General features: G+C 38.9%; 1 protein-coding gene across 9 annotated transcripts in view; it reads right to left on the bottom strand.

Moving 5' to 3' along the window:
* EFCAB5 (EF-hand calcium binding domain 5) overlaps positions 1 to 22,727 on the bottom strand; it is a 187,299-nt gene that overhangs the window by 129,116 nt on the left and 35,456 nt on the right. For 8 of the 9 annotated variants that reach the window (XR_004179272.1, XR_004179271.1, XM_031657008.1 and 5 more), the window contains one exon: positions 12,645 to 13,221. The exons of the other annotated variant lie outside the window; for it this stretch is intronic. Coding sequence is in view for 6 of the 8 variants with exons in the window: in XM_031657010.1 (XP_031512870.1) it covers positions 12,645 to 13,221 (577 nt within the window). In the remaining 2 variants the exon portion in view is untranslated. The remainder of the gene's footprint in view (positions 1 to 12,644; positions 13,222 to 22,727) is intronic. 9 annotated transcript variants of the gene reach the window in all.

The raw sequence follows: 22,727 nt of genomic DNA, 5'->3' as shown, positions 1-22,727 counted from the left end.
GAAGGACTTAGTTACTGAACAATTAGAAAAAGGACACATAGCTCCAACATTTTCCCCTTGGAATTCTCCAGTTTTCATAATTAAGAAAAAATCAGGTAAATAGAGAATGTTGATTGACTTAAGAGCCATTAATTCAGTTATACAACCTATGGGGACATTGCAGCCAGGACTGCCTTCTTCTGCTATGATTCCAAAACATAGGCCTTTAATAGTCATAGATTTAAAAGACTGTTTCTTTACTATCCCCTTAGCTGAGCCAGACTGTGAAGAGTTTGCATTTACAATTCCTGTGGTAAACAACCTGCAGCCTGCTAAGCGTTTTCATTGGAAAGTGTTACCATGAGGCATGTTGAACAGTCCAACAATTTGCCAAACGTATGTAGGGCAAGCAATTGAACCTACTCATAAAAAATTTTCACAGTGTTACATTATTCATTATATGGATGATATATTTTGTGCTGCCCCTACTCAAGAAATATACTCCAATGTTATGATCACTTGGAAAACTTGATTTCTTGTGCCAGTTTAATTATAGCTCCTGACAAAATTCAGACTTACTCCTACTTGGGGACCTTAGTAAATGACACTACAATAGTGGCACAGAAAGTAACCACATTTAGGGATCAATTGAAAACATTAAATGACTTTCAAAAATTACTAGGGGACATTAATTGGATACGACCTGCTCTAGGCATTCCTACTTATGCTATAAGTAATCTATTTTCTATCCTTAGAGGAGATCCTAGTCTCACTAGCCCTCGGCAATTAACAAAGAAGGCTAAGGCAGAGTTACAGCTGATTGAAAAGCAAGTCCATAAGGCGCAAATAAATGGAATAGATTCAGAGAAGACTCTAGATTTGCTAATTTTTTCAACTCAGCATTCACCTGCTGGTGTTATTGTTCAAGAGCAAGATCTTATAGAGTGGCTTTTTCTTCCACATACTGATTCACAGACTCTAACTCCTTATTTGGATCAAATTGCCACTATTATAGGAAATGGGAGAACTCGGATTGTTAAATTACACGGATATGATCCTGGGAAAGTTATTGTCCCTCTCATGAAGGCACAAATACAGCAAATACAGTAAGCTTTTATAAATAGTGTTTTACTTGTCAAATCCATTTAGCTGAATTTGTGAGTATTCTCGATAACCATTTTCCTAACACAAATTGTTTCAATTTTTGAAATTAACTAATTGGATTCTCCCTAAAATAACTAAATTTAAACCAATTGAAGATGCTGAGAATGTTTTTACAGATGGGTCTAGTAATGGTAAAGCTTCTTATTCTGGGTCGAAAGGTAAAGTTTTCCAGACTCCCTATACTTCAGCTCAAAAAGTGAAGCTTGTAGCTGTAATTGAGGTATTGACTGCTTTTAATATGCCTATTAATGTGATTTCTGATTCTTCATACATGGTTCATTCCACACAATAATTGAAAATGCTCAGTTGCAATTTCATACAGATGAACAACTGATGACTTTATCTACCCAATTGCAAGCAGCAGTTAGGAGTAGAATGCACCCTTTTTACATCACTCACATTAGGGCTCATACACCTCTTCCAGGACCTTTAACTGCAGGGAATCAAATGGCTGATCAACTAGTTGTTACTGCAATATCTAATGCTAGACACTTTAACAATTTAACCCATGTTAATGCCTTTGGTATCAAACACAGATACTGCATTACCTGGAAAGAAGCTAAAGTTATTATCCAGCGATGCCCAACTTGCCAAATGGTGCATTCCTCATCTTTTACAGGAGGAGTTAATCCTCGAGGATTGGAACCTAATTCTCTTGGTAAATGGATGTCACACATGTTCCCTCGTTTGGGAGACTAGCTTATGTACATGTATGTGTGGACACCTTTTCTAACTCCTCTGGGCTACATGCCAATCAGGAGAGTCTTCTGCCTATGTTAAACATCACCTTTTGCAGTGTTTTGCGGTACGGGCATTCCAGCTTCTATTAAAACACACAATGCCCCAGTATATACTAGTCAAGCTCTAGCTACATTTTTCTCTATATGGAATATTAAACACATTACTGGCATCCCATATAATTCTCAAGGACAAGCCATAGTGGAAAGAATGAATCTCTCCCTGAAACAGCAATTGCAAAGCAGAGGGGGAAAAATAGGGACTATGGGACACCACAGATGCAATTGAATCTAGCATTATTGACTTTAAATTTTTTTAGCCTGCCTAAAGGCCAGATGCTATCAGCAACTGAACAGCATCTACAGAAACCAGCTGCAAAGACAGAAGCAGAACAACTGGTTTGGTGGAGGGATCCGATAACAAAAAGTTGGGAAATAGGTAAAATAATAACTTGGGGTAGAGGTTATGCTTGTGTTTCTCCAGGACTGAATCAATAGCCAACTTGGGTGCCATCGAGACATCTAAAGCCTTACTATGAGCCAGATGCCCAGAAAGAGGTTTTGGGAAGATCCCAAAGACTCACCAGTTGCAGACATGTCAAGACTGACACTGAGGAGGACCCTAACTGTCAAAAGCAACACCCATCGAACACAACCACCTACCTGGGGACAGATCAAGAAGCTGTCACAGATGGCAGAAGAAAACCTGAGGAAAGCAGGATAACCAGTCACGATGAGTAATTTAATGATAGCTATGATAGTGGTGATCACCATTGCCGTGAGTATTCCTTCAACAAGGGCTGATGCAGAGAACAATTATACTTATTGGGCATATTTATCAATCTTGGCTGGCAATAATGCCTAGACGTAATCACTCTATGGCACAGTTACACATGCTTTCTAGTCTCAGTATTTACCATAATGAATCTGCTCCTATAATTGAGGCATGCCACCCTCAAAAACCTATTTGTAAACAGAATTGGACCTGGCCAGAGATAATGAATGTACTTGTTTGGGAAGATTGCATTGCAGAACAGGCAGAGGTACTGCGCAACGATTTGTATGGAATCATTATTGATTGGTCCCATAAGGGGATGTTTAGCTTGAATTGCATCTCTCAGTTTGCGTGCCATGGCCACACTATGTTCAGCTGGTCTAAACAAAATGGTCAGATGGTAGAAATGGTAAGAAGTATGGCAAGAGTTCCTATTATCTGGAAACATGGCCGTATAGTGGCACCTCAACCTCAAATGATATGGCCCATTGTAGGAGCTAAACATAAGGACTTGTGGAAACTATTAATGGCTCTTAATAAGATCAAAATTTGGGAAAGAATAAAAAACATCTAGAAGGACACTCTACAAACTTGTCTTTGGATATTGCAAAATTAAAAGAACAAATATTTAAAGTATCCCAGGCACACCTGATCTTAATGCCAGGAACTGGAGTGCGTGAAGGAGCTACAGATGGATTAGCAGCTATTAACCCATTAAAATGGTTAAAAACACTTGGAAGCTCTGTGATTTCAATGATGATTGTGCTTTTAATCTGTGTTGTTTGTCTTTGTATAGTCTGCAGATGCAGATCCCGACTCCTACAAGAAGTAAGTAGCTCACTGTGATAAAGCTGCCTTTGCTTTTATCGTCTTACAAAAACAAGAATGGGGAATATGTTGGGAACAGGACCCCCAAACTGGCCATAAACAAAATCTCTGCAGCATTGTGACATGTTCGTGATGGCCATGACGCCCACATTGAAGGTTGTGGGTTTACCAGAATGAGGGCAAGGAATACCTGGCCCACCCAGGGCAGAAAACCACCTAAGGCATTCCTAAGCCACAAACAATAGCATAAGTGATCGGTGCCTTAAGGACATGTTCCTGCTACAGATAACTAGCCAGAGCCCATCCCTTTGTTTCGGCCCATCCCTTTGTTTCCCACTTTAGTTAACCTATAATCTATAGAAACAATGCTTATCATTGGTTTGCTGTCAATAAATATGTGGGTAAAACTCTGTTCAAGGCTCTCAGCTCTGAAGACTGTCAGCCCCCTGATTTCCCACTCCACACTCTATATTTCTGTGTGTGTGTCTTTAATTCCTCTGGTGCCACTGGGTTAGAGTCTCCACGACCGAGCTGGTCTTGGCATTCATGTCTAGGGTGGAAGCCTAGAAGATGCATTTATAACAAGCATCTCAGGTCATTCTGATGCCTTGGATCAAACTTCTGAGAAATCTGTCTAGGAGTATATCTCGGCTAATTGCCTTTATCTAGCCAAAGCCACATGCTTTGCCAGCCACTGCTGAAGTCCTGAGCATAAGAGTTACCCTTGCAGCCAGAACTGCATCACCCAGGTTGAGAATGGGGGAAAACTGTGCTTTTAATTGTACCTATGTGCATCACTCCTATTAGCACTCCAAAAACCCCAAACTGGTTTTGATTGAAATCAAATAGAATGGCTCAGAATAATAAAAATAGTTGTTGGTTTCAAGTACAATTTTTTCCCAGCAATGTTGGAGGCAAGTCTTCATCTTTCAGAGAAGAAAGACTAAGACAATCTGACATATTTTAAAATGCAAAAAGATTTTCAGTGGGAACTGGTAAATTGGATACATCTGATAACCCAAAGAAACTACTAAAATCTAAGTCATTACCTTATGCCTACATAAAGCCTTCAAAATTCTCTAGAAAAACAAGTATTAAAAAATGAAATTTGAAGTTTGAAAATAAAAGCAGACAGGCAGTTTAATAGTATAGAAGGAGCTGGTTGTGAACTGCTGGAAGATTAGTATTTTGTTTTTATTTATTTATTTATTGTTTTGAGGCAGAGTTTTGCTCTTGTTGCCCAGGCTGGAGTGCAGTGGCACAATCTTGACTCACTGCAACCTCTGCCTTCTGGTTTCAAGCAATTCTCCTGCCTCAGCCTCCCAAGTAGCTGGGATTATAGGTGCCCACCACCACACCTGGCTAATTTTTTATATTTTTAGTAGAGACAGAGTTTTACTATGTTGGCCAGGCTGGTCTCGAACTCCTGACCTCGTGATCTGCCCACCTCGGCCTCCCAAAGTGCTGGGATTACAGGTGTGAGCCACCGCACCTGGGCTTAACAAGTATTTTAAAGGAGTGCTAAGTTTCTCTGATGCAATTACTAACCAACCAAATCTCTACCGCTCAGCTCTCAGAACTCCCAGTCCCTTCTTCTGCTTGTCTCCCCTTCTGCTATTTATCTGTTTCATCCTCTGCTCCTTTTTTCTTTCCCCCTCATCTCTAGCTAGGATTCGTCTCAATTTCTGTCTTCATTCCTCTGTGGCTCTGTCTTCTATATCTGTGTTTTTCACCCAGCTCTTTGAAATTATTCATTCATGCACTCACTCACTAAGCCACTCACTCATTCATTACATAAATATTTATTGGGCACCTACTATGGATTCTGCCATTATAAAGCTTAGGGTCCAATGGCAGAACAGATAAGTAAACGATATTTTAGGGTAAGTACTGAGTGTCTCCAGATTCTCATGTGACACAAAAATGAATTCACAAAATTGGTTTTCTGTCATTTTCCCATGTGCTTGAAATATTTTACTCCCTCTCTTTACCTGACTAGATCCTCCACATGCTTTAGGTCTCACCTCAGACATCATTTCCTCCCATTTATTGATGTCCATAACTAGACATAAAATATAGTTTTGTGCTTCTGGGCCCCTGTACATGAGACTCAAAATATAATCCAAATGGATTTTAAATTGATTGTGTCACCCATTCAGAGAATTAATAAAATTTGTCTTCTGTAGCCTGCATTATCTCACGAAGATGTTTACATTAATCCAGAGAATTCTAAAGGATCCAAAACTCTTAATTTGGGCAGTACAGGGCAGACATAACCTATAAGCAGATTCATTCTAAGTATAAGCAGACTGGAAGGGAAGAAAAACTGCATTACGTAAACAAAAATAGTCATAAATTCTTCCCATTCCTGTATGCATGTCTCTATGAATGCAACATAATTTTGCAGCTCCTCCCATGAAGAAGTGGAGTCTCTTCCTGTACTCCTTGTGTCTGCCTCTGGCCATGTGACATGCTTTGGCCAATGGGCCATTAGAAAACAGAATGTAAGCAGAAAGTTGAAAAGTACTTGAACACTGGGGCTTGCCCTCTTTTATTGAACTTGGGAGTCCTTCCACTACAATACCATCAAAGAAATGAGCAAGGGCTCGCCTGCTGGATGATGATCCAGTTACTTCCATTGCTTTTGCAAAGAGTCTGCCAACCACTACAAAAGTAATTGAGGTCATCACTTTTGGTTGTTATTCTGAAAGTAAAGGGATATCATTGAAAGATTTCATCTTACTGTATTGCATGAGTGAGTCCAATTGATACCATGTGGAACAGAGATGAGCCATGAGCCCAGCTCAAAGTTACCAATTTACAAAATCATGAGCAAATAAATGCTATTGCTTTAAGCCATGAAGTTTTGGAGTATTTTGTTATGCAGCAAAAGTTAACTAATAAAACAGTTTTCCCACATGAATGAGTGTTTCGAGATCTTTTAAAGAAAAGCATAATATCAACCTGATTAAAGAGTAGAAGCAAAAATGCTTCCCCACCTAGTTATGACAATCCAAATTCTAACCATCAATTCAAGCTGTATAAGGAAAATCTTCTATTTACAGAAATATTTGCCTAGATTATATCAAAAGTGAAAGTTGTATTACATCAAAATTGGTTCTAATCAGCTTAAGTGGGTAACTGAACATGAACTTTGAGTGACCTCAGTATACCAGATCATTGCTACACCTAACTGAAGACTCTTTCTTGACCACTAAAAACTGGGACTTGTTTTAATCAATCATGTACAGACCTATGGACTCACTCTGTCCTATACAATGTGATAAGTTTTTAGTTCTTATAAGTATAGCTATTATAAAACAATTAAAAGCCCCTGAATTTTCCCCTTCCACAAACCATTCAGTGAAGTCTTCACTGGTATATATTCCTTTGCCTGGCAAGTTAATAAACTCAGTGTTTGTTTGTTTGAAGGTGTTTTTAAGCTCTGGTGGTCTTAGTTTCACAAAGCTAAACTGAATTTCTTTCTTTCTTTCTTTTTTTTTTTTTTTGAGACGGAGTCTCGCTCTGTCGCCTAGGCTGGAGTGCAGTGGCGCTCGGCTCACTGCAACCTCCACCTCCCAGGCTCAAGCGATTCTTCTGCCTCAGCCTAATTGTTAAATACTTTTTAAACAATTTTTAAATTGTCCTCCCAACATGCTGGAATTACAGGTGTGAGTCACTGCACCTGGCAAGGATATATTCTAAGGACGAAAAAGCTGCAAATAAATGTAAAGCCTTGTTTAATATTTTTATTAGTAGTAAGCTTGTTGGTATTATTATTTCGAAGCTTTTTTTTTTTTTTTTTTAGACAGAGTTTCACTCTGTCACCCAGGCTAGAGTGCAGTGGTACAATCTCTGCTCACTGCAACCTCTGCCTTCCGGGTTCAAGCAATTCTCCTGCCTCAGCCTCCTGAGTAGCTGGGATTACAGGCACACACCACCACACCCAGTTAATTTTTGCATTTTTAGTAAGATGGGGTTTCACCATGTTGGCCAGGGTGGTCTCGAACTCCTGACCTCAGGTGGTCCACCCATCTCGGCCTCCCAAAATGCTGGGATTACAGGCTTGAGCCATCATGCTGGGCTATTTTGAAGTTTTTATGTAAACTGCAGGATAAAACAAATCAGTAATTATGTCAATATCATTAGGAACCAAGATTTTTTGTGTAAGATAGAAGGAAATACAGGCTGGGCGTAATGGCTCACACTTGTAATCCCAGCACTTTGGGAGGCAGAGGTGGGTGGATCACGAGGTCAGGAGTTCAAGACCAGCCTGGCCAAGATGGTGAAACACTGTCTCTATGAAAAATACAAAAATTAGCCGGGTTTAGTGGCAGGCACCTGTAATCCCAGCTACTCAGGAGGCTGAGGCAGAGAATTGCTTGAACCCAGGAGGCAGAAGTTGCAGTGAGCCAAGATCACGCCACTGCACTCCAGCCTGGATGACAGGTGACAGAGCGAGACTCTGTCTGAAAAAAAAAAAGGAAAAAGGAAATGCAAATATCAAAGAAATTAGATAAAGACCCTGAAACATTATATTTAATATGCAACTGTCAATATTAACTCATTTTTAAAATTATATATTTCTTTTCTCAGCACAGCGAATTTTAACGTTTCCCTTTTCCAGGAGCAGAGGTTGCCCTACCCACTTTTGAAGACACCCCAAAGATTGTCTGGCAGTTTGGTGCAGAAAGGATTTGGCCCAATCTTGTGCTGGCTAGGATACAGAAAGGCACGTAAAGTTTGTGGCTCAAAGTCCACCGGGCTGGAGTGGGGCAGAATGTGCACAGGGAAGTGGTCTGGGAGAGACTTGTAGGAGTGTGGGCTTGGGTTCCTGTGACAGAGGTAGTTAGTTGGTCCTGGTGGACCAAGGCTGGGGTGGCCAAGGGGAGCCTGAGCCCTCTGGCTGGGAGGACGCTCCTGCAGTGGCCCCTGTCTAGGGGAGCTAGTTCACCAGCTCACTGCTTTCAAACCACAACTGGATCTCTTTCTGACCCCTTACCCTGAATAGCTGGTGTGAATGATATTCCTGCTGATGTGGACGTCGATGAAGTCTCCACATATGGTCACAGAGTCAGCCTCAGCCCTGTCAGTGTATCCTATCATGGCCCTCGAGGCATGGATCACATTGTACCCTTCCCAGACCATGGCCATCAACAGGCCTGAAGCTCACATAGCTAAGGAGAGCTGGGTAGAAGGGCTTCCTTCGCAGGTCCCAGTAGTGGTCAGCAAGGATGCTTTCCAGTGGGCTGCAGGATCTTCATCCCTACCAGCTTGAATCCCTGCCTCCAAAGCACTAGATCACATCCCTAACAGACTGCCACAAGACCCCATCTGGCTTCAGTGAGACCAGGGTCCACTCCTGGATCAAGAAGTGGGCAAGGGATATGAACAGACATTTCTCAAAAGAAGACATGTGTACAGCCAACAGACACATGAAAAAATGCTCGTCATCACTGGCCATCAGAGAAATGCAAATCAAAACCACAATGAGATACCATCTCATACCAGTTAGAATGGCAATCATTAAAAAGTCAGGAAACAACAGGTGCTGGAGAGCATGTGGAGAAATAGGAACACTTTTACACTGTTGGTGGGATTGTAAACTGGTTCAACCACTACGGAAAACAGTATGGCGATTCCTCAAGGATCTAGAAGTAGAAGTACCATATGACCCAGCCATCCCATTACTGGGTATATACCCAAAAGATTATAAATCATGCTGCTATAATGACACATGCACACGTATGTTCATTGCGGCACTATTCACAATAGTAAAGACTTGGAATCAACCCAAATGTCCATCAGTCATAGACTGGATTAAGAAAATGTGGCACATATACACCATGGAATACTATGCAGCCATAAAAAAGGATGAGTTTGTGTCCTTTGTAGGGACATGGATGCAGCTGGAAACCATCATTCTCAGCAAACTATCGCAAGAACAGAAAACCAAACACCACATGTTCTCATTCATAGGTGGGAACTGAACAATGAGATCACTTGGACTCAGGAAGGGGAACATCACACACCGGGGCCTATTATGGGGAGTGGGGAGGGGGGAGGGATGGCATTGGGAGTTATACCTGATGTAAATGACAAGTTGATGGGTGCTGATGAGTTGATGGGTGCAGCACACCAACATGGCACAAGTATACATATGTAACAAACCTGCACATTATGCACATGTACCCTAGAACTTAAAGTATAATAATAATAAAAAATAAATAAATAAATAAATAAAGAAATAAAGAAGGGTCCTCCTGAGCCGGGCGCCAAGAGCAGGCACGGGCAAGAGCCCGCGGGGTCGTACAGCAGGCCCGGCAGCGGTGGCATGCCCGAAGAGGCTGCAGGTGACGTCTGACCACAAGCCATTGATTCTAAAAATTATATGTTTTAGTCCTGAAGGGCCTAGAAACAATGACTATACAATATTTATGAGCATTCCTAGCTCACAAGTGAGTGATCCCCATTAAAAGGAGCCAAGAATCCATTTAAAAAATGCATGAAGTTTTCAAAGACTAAAGGGGTAATGTCAGAACACAGAAGCCAAAGTTGGTGCAATTTGAGCATCTAACAGAAAAAAATGACTATAACTGATTAAAATATATTGAATATATATTAAAATCCATGCGTCCATGATGATACTGAAAAAGGAACCCTTTCCCAAAAGGAGAAAACATTTTTCATTTGCTGCCACTGGAGGTGACTATTGATAGGTAGGTAGATATATATCATATTCTGAAAATCTGTAATTAAAAGGAAAGAAATATTTATTCTGTCTTACTAGTAGGAAGCATATTTCAGTGTACCGAAATACATAGCAACCAAGCAGGATTTATTTCAGGAATTCTAAGACAATTGAATAGTAGGAAATCTATTAATAAAATTCACCATTAAGGAATCTAAGGTGAAAATTATACTATCACTTTCATAGGTGTTGAAAAAGCATTTGATAAAATCTGGTCTTAATTTTTAAAAATCACTCTGAAAGGTAGAAATTAGGTACATTTTCTCATTGAGATAAAATGTTTTTCATACCCAAATGGAATAGAACTAGTAATACAAAAACTGCCCATAATGAAGCAGTAACAGAAGCAGCATTTCTACTAAAGTTGTAAAAAGACAAGGATGCTCACATCACCACTATTATTTAATATTGTATTGGAGGTAGTAGGAAGATGTTAGTGTAAAAATTGAAAAGGAAGAAGGAAAACTACTATTATTTGAAGACAATGGTTACCTCCCTAGAAAACCCAAGAAATCAACTAAAATGTTACTGTAAGAGAACTCAGTAAGGTAGCTGGGCACACAAATATACAGAAATTAGTACTTCAGACTACATTCCAGAAAGAAAATGTAGTAAGAGAAGAAAGTCCTGCTTAAAACAGCAACAAAGAATGATAAAAATAACTAGTGCTGAATCTAATGAGTGAGACACAAAACTTATATAATTTTTTTTTTTTTTTTTTTAGACGGAGTCTCACTCTGTTGCCCGGCTGGAGTGCAGTGGTGCATCTTAGCTCACTGCAGCCTCTGCCTCCCAGGTTCAAGTGATTCTCCCACCTTAGTGTCCCGAGTAGTGGGGATTACAGGCATGCACCACCACACTGGGCTAATTTTTGCATTTTTAGTAGAGACACGGTTTTGCCACGTTGGCCACACTGGTCTTGAACTCCTGACCTCAGGTGATCCACCCACCTTGGCCTCCCAAAGTGCTGGGATTACAGGCATGAGCCACCATGCCCAGCTGTGAAAAAACTTTAGGACAACACTAATTCATACAAAATAAGATGAGCAAATGGAAAGACACCCAGAAACACTCACCATTATTAAAGATGTTAGTTTTCTGGTGTGTGTGTGTGTGTGTGTGTGTGTGTGTCTGTTTTTGAGACTGGGTCTCGCTCTGGCACCCAAGCTGGAGTGCAGTGGTGTAATCTTGGCTAATTGCAGTCTTGAAGATATTGGTTTTCTAAGAATATTAATAGATGTAATCAGATTTCAATAAAAATTCCTATAAGTTTTGTTTTTTGGTTTTCTCTCCCCCCTTTTTTTCTTCAAGTAGACAAGTTACTCCCATAATTCATACAAAAAAAAGTAAACAAACAAAAATAGTCAGGAAACATCAGAAAAGAAGAAGGGCAAATAGTGGGGACCAGCACTGTCAGATCTATGGAATATATTTAAAAGTCTCAATTATTAAAGCAGTGTGGTATGAATGCATGAAAGGGAGACTGACCAACGGAATATGATGGAAAAATCCAGAAATACACTCTAAAACATACATGAATTTATTAATAAAGGCTCAATCCCAAACAGTGGGGCAAAGATAGACTATTCAACTCTGATTGGGACCACTAAGTAGACATTTGAAAAAGGATAAAGTTGAATCCCTGTATGTTACGCTAGGTTAAATTCCAAATGAGTCAATATTTAAAATGAAAATTAAAATCGTAATTCTGGAAGAGAACATGGAAGAATTCTTTCAATATTTTGAAATGTAACAGTGCCTCAAAATCCTGATGCCATAAAAGTTAAATTTGACTATATAGAAATAAAAAATCTTCTACATGACAAAAGATAAATGGCAGGTAAAAATGGGTATTTGTAACACATATCACATGCCTTTGTGTAAAAGAAAGAAAATTAATAATCCATGTTTGCATTTCCTTATGTATGTATAAAGAAATTCTGTAAGGATCTATAGAAAATTAAGAATAGAAGTTATTTATGGTGGAGGTGGAATACTGGGTAGATGGAAGATAAGAATGGGAGGAAAACTTTTCACTGTATAACTTTTTTTACATATTGGCCTTTAAACCAGGTGAATATATTGCCTATATGGAAAGCTAAATTTCTTTTTAAGTTCCAACTTTCATATAGCTTACTTTCCAGTGCAGGGAGATAAATAAAAATACAAATCAATATACACTTGGAGTCATAGTGAGATAATTAAATCTATGAATACAAGGAACTTATTTATTTTGTTAGTCTTCACAGTGACTCAAAAAGAGTGAAGCACATACTAGTAGCTCAATAAATACTTTCTGAATAACTGTAGAATCACTTGTTTTAAGTCCTTCTCTATGATTATGTTATTTTTCTACTAGTTTTTCAATGTAAGGAGACAGATCATGAACTGAAACTATAACAGATTGTACCTGTTGCAGATAGTGTCAGGAACATATATCTTCAGGTCTTCTGTGACTTCTTTCATCACCCTCTGGTAACCAGATATTCCTGGGTCTTTGATATAATTAGGGTTGTTTCTCATTAAATATTCCCCCAAATAATTAATTGGGTCAAACTTGCTTGGAGTATCAACTTCTGTCAAAACCTTCTTCTTTTCTACTTGAGTTAACATGTTTTCTACTCCAGGAACCAAGGTAGGTAAAAGTTTGTCAAGCAAATATGCACGATTATTCAGTGTCATGCTTTCAGTATTAAACCACTCTTTGGCCAAATTATCCCTAGGGAGTTTTTTTTCAGCCTTTTTTTCTAGTTCCTTCTTCACATTTTCCTTGTCTATTATTTTCTGCTGCATTGCTTGGGCTCTTGCCTCCATTCTTTCAAAAAGATTTTTCTTCCATGGTTGCTCTAGCTTTGATTTCAGTTCAGTTTCATCTAAAGCAAAAATCACTTTTGCAGATTTTCTAATTGCAATATTACCTGAGGCTTCAGTTTTAGAGTCCTTTATTGAACCAGGTGAAATTTTTCGCTGCCCCTCCAGGTTTAATTCTGAGGGGAAAAAAAGTGAAATGTAAGAAATGTTAGAAGCAAATTTTAATCTACATGACTTTAGAATAATATTTGAAAAAATTTTTATATCCATTTACACAGTGGATTGGAACAAGGTCAGCTGAAAGTAACAGAAAATTGGACAAAGTGACTTTAACCATAAAGACATTTATTGTTGACTTAATCAGAAGCCATTCAGCAGTTCAGTGATTTCATTAAGTACCTAGGCTGTTTCTGTTTATTTTCGTTCATTTTTTTGCTTGTACCTTATGATCACATGATGACTATCAGAGCTCCAGTCATCACTTCCTCACAGCAAAAAAGGATTGAGGACAAAGGGATTTTCTCCTCTTGAGGCTCTGTTTTATTATCCGATAGGAGAAGATCCCAGACTCCCCACTGTAAGACTTCCCTTTACATTTCATCGGCCCTAACTAGGATACATGCCCACGCCCAGACCAATCGCTGGTAAAGGGAAATGGTATTACTATGAATAGTATAGACAAATTATAATCTATTTATTGGTGTCAGAGTTTGGATCAAGTTCTCTGATAACAAGTTATTTTCATCTGCTACAACACTGAGGTTCAGTTGGCAGGCAAAAAGGTAGGGAAGGCTGGGCACAGTGGCTCACATTTGTAATCCCAACATTTTGGGAGGCCGAGGCAGGAGGAATGCTTGAGCCCAGGAGTTCAAGACCAGCCTAGGCAACATTAGGAAGATGCTGTTTCTACAAACAATAAAAAAGTTAACCAGGCGTGATGGCTTACACCTGTGGTCTCAGCTACTCAGGAGACTGAGGTGAGAGGATCACTTGAGCCCTGGAGGTCGAGGCTGCAGTGAGCCATGATCATGCCCCTGTACTCCAGTGAGACTTTGTCTCAAAAAAAAAAGGTGAGGAAATGTGTGGTGAGCAAGCAAAGAGTCGACCACACATGTATATTTAAATATATTTCTCTTCATTTTATTCCCAGCTTCTTTTATGTTTTCATTTTTAAAATGCAGGATGCAGACATTAGACCACGATGGTAGACTGAGAACAGGCATCTACATCCCCTCCCTACCAAAATCTCTAGCAACGACAGGAAAAGTTGTGTGTATGTTTTTAAAATTTAAAAAATGCATAAAAATACTACAATCATGAAGGGGGCCTTCAATTGTCAGGAATTTTGAAGATCTCTGAAAAATGTAAAGCAGGGGAATTCAACTGATTGAAGAAACTATAGCACTAAAAAGATACGGTAGAGACCACTGTAAAATTTGGGAGCAGATTTGAGGTACCCCAAGTTCAGAGGATGTAGATACGGGTCATAGGGGAAAGACTGACCTTTTTGTATATCTTCATTCCCATTTGAGCTAATCAGTGTCTTCCCCTGCACTGAGTTAAGGTATATAGATATTTAGGCTAGAGAAACAGGATTTTCATACACAGAGAAAATGAATTATTGACAGCTTCACTGTCTGCACATCTTGTCCTTCCCCCACTGGCATCAGACTATAGAAAACAATAACTCTATAGGAAAGCAAATAGAGAATCTCAAATTCAAATGTAAGCACACATTCATAGAATGTTTAAGAAAAATCATCCCCATGACTAAATTCAACAAACAGAATAACTAATACCACCCAAGGAAATACCATTAAATAGAACAAATGTAAGGAGTCAAAGAATTAATATCCTCAGAGCAGAGAAGTTAGAAGAAATTAAAAGTTAAACACTTAAGAGAATGTAGACCATCTAGCACTCACATCTTGGTTTCGAATATCACTCTCCAATTAAAAAAAAATCAGAATTCCTTGGAGATACAGCTGATTATAGGATTGGGCTCATCTCATATGCAGGAAATATATACAAGAATATCTTGTAGTGCCTAGAATATCTTGCAGTGCCAGAAAGTAACGAAGTGCTGGAAAAAAAAACTAGTAAATAAGTAAAAAGACAAATTTCCTGTGCAGAAATATTCCAAATAATTTATGTAGATACTCCACGATCAAGGATGTAGAGCATAACTCCCCTCTCCTTAAGTGCGGACTGCATATAGTGACTTCCTCTCAAAGAGTACAATATGGAAATGGGAGGGGGAAAATAACTTTAGAGAAACCTGAGAAATATTATCTGAACCTAATGATCATTATTAACATTTACAGTAACACATCATGTTGACACCATATACCCATATGTATATGTATATGAATATATGACAGCATATATTCAGCCTCCCGAGTAGCTGGGACTACAGGTACATGCCACCATGCTCAGCTAATTTTTCTATTTTTTTCTTTTTTTGGTAAAGATAAAGTCTTACTATATTGCTCAGGCTAGTATCGAACTCCTGGCTTCAAGTGATTCACCCACCTTGGCCTCCCAAAGTGCTAGGATTACAGTCATGAACCACCATGCCCAGTCAATCCAGAACATTTAATATTAATCTTATAAAAGTGTCAGAAGGTATAAGCCAAGTGTTAGACATAATGAAATATTCAAATAAATAATGTAAGAAATCTCTCAGAACTGAAGAAAGACACAAATCTTCAGCTTTGAAAGGCTTACCAAATGGAGTTTCCATTTATAATGATAAAAACTTTCTGGAACTAGACAGTGGGAATGGTTGCATAACACTGCGAATTTACTTAGTGGCTCTGAATTGTACACTTTAACATAGTTTAAATGGTAAATATTATAGTATATGTATTTACCACAATTTTTTTAAAAGCCTACCAAATAAACACAGGATACAAGATTAAAATACAAAAGTAAATTGATTTCCTTGGAACTACCAATTTAAAATGTTTTATATTTTTAGTTATCAATGAAAATATAATTTTATAAAGCTTCGTTTCATTATAGCAACAAAAATTTAAAATATCTAGAAATAAACCAAACAGAAATGTATCAGACTAATATGAAGAAAGCTATAAAACTTTACTGAAGTAGTACTGGCATTAGGATAGACATATAGATCAATGGAATAAAATTGAGAGTCCAGAAATAAACCTATACATCTATGACCAACTGATTATTTTTTAAAGTTCCTCTTCTACTCTGAAACCAATTGATTTTTGACAAGGGTGCCAAGACAATTTAATGGAAAAAACAGTCTCTTCAACAAACAGTGCCATGACAGCTGATATCTACATGCGAAGGGATGAATCTGGATGCCTACCTTATACCATATATAAAAATTATCTTTAGTTCTAACAGTCATATATACAATAGTCTATCCAATATAACAGCAGAATACATAATTTTCTCAAGTGTACATGGTGCATTCTCCAGGATAGACAATATGTTAGGCCACAAAACAAGTCTCAATGGATTTAAAAAAATAGACACCATATAAAATATCTGCTCTTTAATGAAGAGCACAAAACTTGATGAAGTTAGAAATCAATAAAGGAAAACTAGAAAACATACAAAGCTACAGAAAATAAACAACTCATTCTTAAACGACTAATGGGTCAAAAAAATCACAAGGGATATTAGAAAATAATAAGAGAAAAATGAAAATGAATACACAACATATCAAAATTTATAAGATGCAGTGAAAAAAGGGCTCAGAGGGAAAATCATAGCTGTAAGTGATTACATTAAAAAAAGTCAAATCTGAGGTCAGGAGATCGAGACCATCCTGGCTAACATGATGAAACTCCATCTCTGTAAAAAAAAAAAAAAAAAAAAAATTAGCCAGGCGTGGTGGTGGGCACCTGTAGTCCCAGCTACTTGGGAAGCTGAGGCAGGAGAATGGCGTGAACCTGGGAGGTGGAGCTTGCAGTGAGCCGAGATCACGCCAGTGCACTTCAGCCTGGACAACAGAGCAAGACTCTGTCTCAAAAAAAAAAAAAAGTCAAATCAATAACCTAACTTTACACCTTAAGAAACTCGAAAAAGTAGTGCAAACTAAACACAAAACTAGCAAAAGAAAGAAAATAATAAAGGTTAAAGTAGAGATAAAAGAGAGAATAGAAAAATAGTAGAGAAAAACAATTTCACCAAAAATTGGTTCCTTGAAAAAAATCAACAGAATGAATAAACCCTGAGCTAGACTGACAAAAACATTAGCAAAGATACATAAATAACCAAAATCAGAAATGAAAGTGGGGACATTATCACCAACCTTACAGATATTTAAAAAAATAATAATTATAGGCTGGGCGCAGTGGCTCATGCCTGTAATCCCAGCACTTTGGGAGGCTGAGGCAGGCAGATCACGAGGTCAGGAGTTCAAGACCAGCCTGGCCAACATGGTGAGACCCCGTCTCTACTAAAAATTCAAAAATTAGCCAGGTGTGGTGGCACACACCTGTAATCACAGCTACTTGGGAGGCTGAGGCAGGAGAATTGCTTGAACCCAGAAGGTGGAGGTTGCAGTGAGCAGAGATCACACCATTGCACTCCAGCTCTGGGTGACAGAGCAAGACTCCATCTTGGAAAACAAAAACAAAAGCGGTTACAAGAGAATACTGTGAGTAATTGTATGCCAACATATTGGATAACCTAGAAGAAATGAACCAATTCCTTGAAATTACCTAAAATGACTCAAGAAGAAATAGAAAGTCTCAAAAGATCTTGCGTTAGTTAGTTTATTTTGTGTTGCTATAAAGAAATACCTGGAAAAAAAAAAAAAAGGAATACCTGAGACTGGGTAATTTACAAAGAAAAGAGGTTTATTTGGCTCAGGCTATATGTGAAAGAGTGCCAACATCTGTTCCCAGTGAGGCCTCAACAAGCTTATAATCATGATGGAAGGCAGAGGGGGAGCTGGCATATCACATGGTGAGAGAGGGAGCGAGAGAGAGAGAGAAGAGGTACCACACTCTTTCAAACAACCAGATCTCACATGAACTCATAGAGTGAGAACTCACTCATTACTGCAAGAACAGCACCAAACCATTCATGAGGGATCCACTCCATAACCCAAAAACCTCCCACTAGGCCCACTTCCAACATCATAGGTCACATTTCAATATGAGATTTGAAAGGGACACACATTCAAACCATATTAGACCTCTAACAAGTAAAGAGATTGAATCAGTGATCAGAAACTTCCCAACAAAGAAAAGTCTTGGATCAGATGGCTTCACTAGTTACTTCTATCAAATATTTAAAGAAGAAATGAAATGAATTCTTACCAAATGCTTGTAAAAAATTGAAGAGGTGGGAACACTACCTAATTCTTTCTATGAGGATAGAATTACTCTGACACTAAAGTTAGATAGATATCACAAGAAAATTATAGACCAATATTCCTTACGAATATAGATGCAAAAACCCTCAACAAAATATTAACAAATCAAATCCAAGAGCATAGCAAAAGCCTTTTCAACATGAAATCTTTCCAGATTTATCTCAGGAATGCCAAGGTGGCTCAACATAAGAAAATCAAGCAATGTAATCATCATATTGATAAAATGAAGGGGAAAAAAGTCACATAATCATCTCAATGCATACGGAGAGAACATTCCTCAAAATAATAAAGGGTAGTTATTTAAAAATCCACAGTTGGCCAGGTGTGGTGGCTCACGCCTGTAATCCCAGCACTTTAGGAGGCTGAGGTGGGAGGATTGCTTGAGTCCAGGAGTTTGAAACCAGCCTGGGTAACATAGTGAGATCCTGTCCCTACAAAAAATTTAAAAATTAGCTGGGTGTGATAGCACATGCCTAGAGTCTCAGCTACTTGAGGGGCTAAGGTGGGAGGATCACTTGAACTCTGGAGTTTGAGGCTTCAGTGAGCCATAATCATGTCACTCATTCCGGTCTGGGCGACAGAGAGTGACCCTATCTCAAAACACAAATAAAAATAAAAAATTCACAGTTAACATGACACTCAGTAATGGAACACTGAAAGCTTCCTCCCGAAAATCAGTAACAAGAAAAGAATGCCTACTTTCACCACTGCTGTTCAACATCATACCAGAGTTCTAGCCAGAGCTATAAGACAAGAAAAACAAATAAAAGGCATCCAAATTGGAAAGAAAGAGGTAAAACTGTCTCTATTCACAGATGACATGATCCTATATATAGAAAGAATTCACAAGAAAACTACTAGAGCTATTGAACAAATTCAATAGGGCAACGTATTGAGATCCTGTCTATGCAAAGAAAAAGAAAAAGAAAAAGAAAAAGAAAAGCCAGGCATGGTGGCACGTACCTGTAGTTCCAGCTATTGGTAGGTTGAGATGGGAGAATTGCTTGATCCCAGGAGTTCAAGGGTGCAGTGAGCTATGATTACATCACTGCAGTCCAATCTGGGCAACAGAGTGAGACCCTATCTTCAAAAAAATTAAAATGGGGGGAAAAAGGAAAGCAATTCCATTTATAAGAGCAGCTAAAAGAATAAAATACTTGGCTGGGCGCGGTGGCTCAAGCCTGTAATCCCAGCACTTTGGGAGGCTGAGATGGGCAGATCACAAGGTCAGGAGATGGAGACCATCCTGGCTAACACGGTGAAACCCCATCTCTACTAAAAAATACAAAAAACTAGCCGGGTAAGGTGGCGGGCGCCTGTAGTCCAGCTACTCGGGGGGCTGAGGCAGGAGAATGGCATGAACCCGGGAGGCGGAACTTGCAGTGGAAGATATATGCTGAAAACTATAAAACATTGCTGAAAGAAATTAAAGAAGACATAAATAAGTAGAAAGATGTCCCTATTCATAGATAGGAATACTTTACATTGTTAAGATATCACTTCTACCCAAAGTGATCTATAGATTCAATGCAATCAAAATTCCAATAGTTTTTTCACAGAAATAGAAAAAGTGATCCTCAGATTAATATGAAACTGCAGGGGCCCTTGAATAACCAAAATAAATCTTGAAAAAAAAAGGAATAAACTTGGAGGATTCACACTACCCGAATTTGAGACTTACTACAAAGCTACAACAAATAAAACAGTACTGGAGTAAGGACAGATGTATAGACCAATAAAATAGGATAGAGAGGCCAGAAACAAACTCTCATATATAGTCAATTGATTTGTGACAAGGGTGTCAAGACCATTCCACAGGGAAAGAATAATCTTTTCAACAAGTGGTGCTGAGACTACCTGATACATCATGTAAAAGAATGAAGTTGGTCCTTTACCTTACATACAAAAATGAACTGAAAACAAATCAAATATCTAAACTGAAGAGAGAAAATGATACAACTCTCCCAGCCTGGGAAACGTAGTGAGACTGTATGTCTACAAAAAATTTAAAAAACAAATTAGCCAGGCTTGTTGATGCACACTTATAGTCCCAGCTACTCGGGAAGCTGAGGTGGGAGGATCACTTGAGCCCAGGAGGTTGAGGCTGCAGTGAGCCATGATCATGCCACTTCACTCTACACTGAGCAACAGAGTGAGACCCTGTCTTTAAAAACAAACAAATAAAACCTTACAACTCTTGGATGAAAAATGAAAACCTGTGGAAAATCTTCATACCACTGGCTTTAACAATGACTTCATGGATGCAACACCAAGAGCATAGAAAACAAACAAAAAAAGATAAAATATACTTCAAAATTAAAAACTTTTGTATATCAAAGAATTATGTCAAAAAATGAAAAGATGATGTAGTAAATCAGAGAAAATATTTGTAAAGCAAATAACTGATAAGGAATTAATATTCAGAATATATAGAGAACTTCTAAAACTCAATAACAATAAAACAACCTAATTCAAAAATGGGCAAAGGATTTGAACAGGCATTCCTCCTAAGAAAATATACAAATGGCCAATAAGTACATAAAAAGATGTTCAACATTATGAGTTATTAGGGAATGCAAATCATAACTACAATGAGATACCACTCCACACTTACTAAGATGATAATAAGAAAACAAAAAGAAACAGAAACTCAGAAAATAACGAGTGTTGGTAAGAATGGACAGCAATTGGAACTCTTGTGCTTTGCTAGTGGGAATGCAAAGTGATGCAGCCATTGTGGAAAACTGTTGTGATTTCTCAAAACATTAAACATAGAGCTGGGCTCAGGGGCATGTCCCTGTAGTCCCAGATATTTGGCAGGCTGAGGTGGGAGGATTACTTAAGCCTAGGAGTTCAATTCCAGCCTAGGTAGCATGCCAAGGCCCTGTCTCTTAAAAAAAATTAATAATCAATATTAGTAATATAGTTTAATTTTTTCAGGTAAACCTAGAACTACATATGATCCAGCAATCCCACTCCTATGTATATATCCAAAAAAATTGAAAGCAGGGACTCAGATACTTGCACATCAATGTTCATGGCAGCATCATACACAATCAGTAAAAGGTGGAAACAACTCAAGCATCCGTCCACAGATGAATGAACAAAATGAGGTATATATGTACAATGAAATATCATTCACCGATTGAAAAAATGAAATTTTGAGGGTGGGGGAAGGAGAGCATCAGGATAAATAGCTAATGCATGTGGGGCTTAATACCTAGGTAATCAGTTGATAGGTACACCAAGCCACCATGGCACATGCTTACCTATGTAACAAACTTGCACATCCTGCACATGTATCCCAGAACTTAAAATAAAATCTTTTTAAAATGAAATTTTGAGAGAGGCAGAGCAAGTTGGCCTAACAGAACCCTCCAGTGATCATTCCCCTCACAGGAACACCACATTGAACAACTATCTACACAAGAAAACACCTTCATAAGAACCAAAAATCAGGTGAGTGATCACAATACCTGGTTTTAATATCATATCAAGGAAAGAGGCAGTGAGGAGAACAGGAAAGACAGTCTTGAATTGTCTATACCACCCCTCCTCCATCCCCCAGCAGTGGCCTCATAGTACAGAGAAAGAATATGATGCTTGGGGCAGGGAGAGCACAGTGACTGTGGGATTTTGCATTGTCACGCAGTGTTACCCTGTCACAGTGGAAAGCACCATGGGGCAGAATTCAGCTGGTACCCATAAAGGGAGCATTTAGATCAGCCCTGGCCAGAGGGGAATTTTCCATCCCAGCAGTCAGAACCTGAGTTCCAGCTAGCCCACCACTGAGGGTTAAAGTGCTCTGGGGTTCTAAATAAACTTGAAAGGCAATCTAGGCTATAAGGACTATAGTTCCTGGACAAGTCCTGGTGCTGTACTGGGCTCAAAGCCAGTGGACTTGGGGTGTACATGACCTAGTGAGACACTAGCTAGGGCAGCCAAGGGAGTGGTTGTGTCACCCCTCCCCCAATTCCAGACAGTGCAGCTTATAGCTTCGGCAGAGACTCCTTCCAATTAAGGAAAGGAGAGAGGAGAGTAAAGAGGGCTTTGTCTTGCAACTTGGATACCAGCTCCGCTACAGTAAAATAAAGTACCAAGCAGAGTCCTGGAGTCCCCATGCTAGGCCTTGCCTCCCAGATGACAATGTTAGACACATCCTGGGCCAGAAGGGAATCTACTATCTTGAAGGGAAGGACCAAGTAGGATTCATCACCTGATGACTAAAGTGCCCATGGGCCTTGAATGAACATCAGTGGTAGCCAGGCAGTACTCACTGCCTTGGGTGAGACCCAGTGCCGTGCAGGCTTCAGATATGAC

This window comes from Papio anubis, chromosome 17 (genome assembly GCF_008728515.1).
Source record: "Papio anubis isolate 15944 chromosome 17, Panubis1.0, whole genome shotgun sequence".
NCBI lineage: Eukaryota > Metazoa > Chordata > Mammalia > Primates > Cercopithecidae > Papio > Papio anubis.
This window is presented reverse-complemented; position numbering and strand designations above follow the sequence as displayed.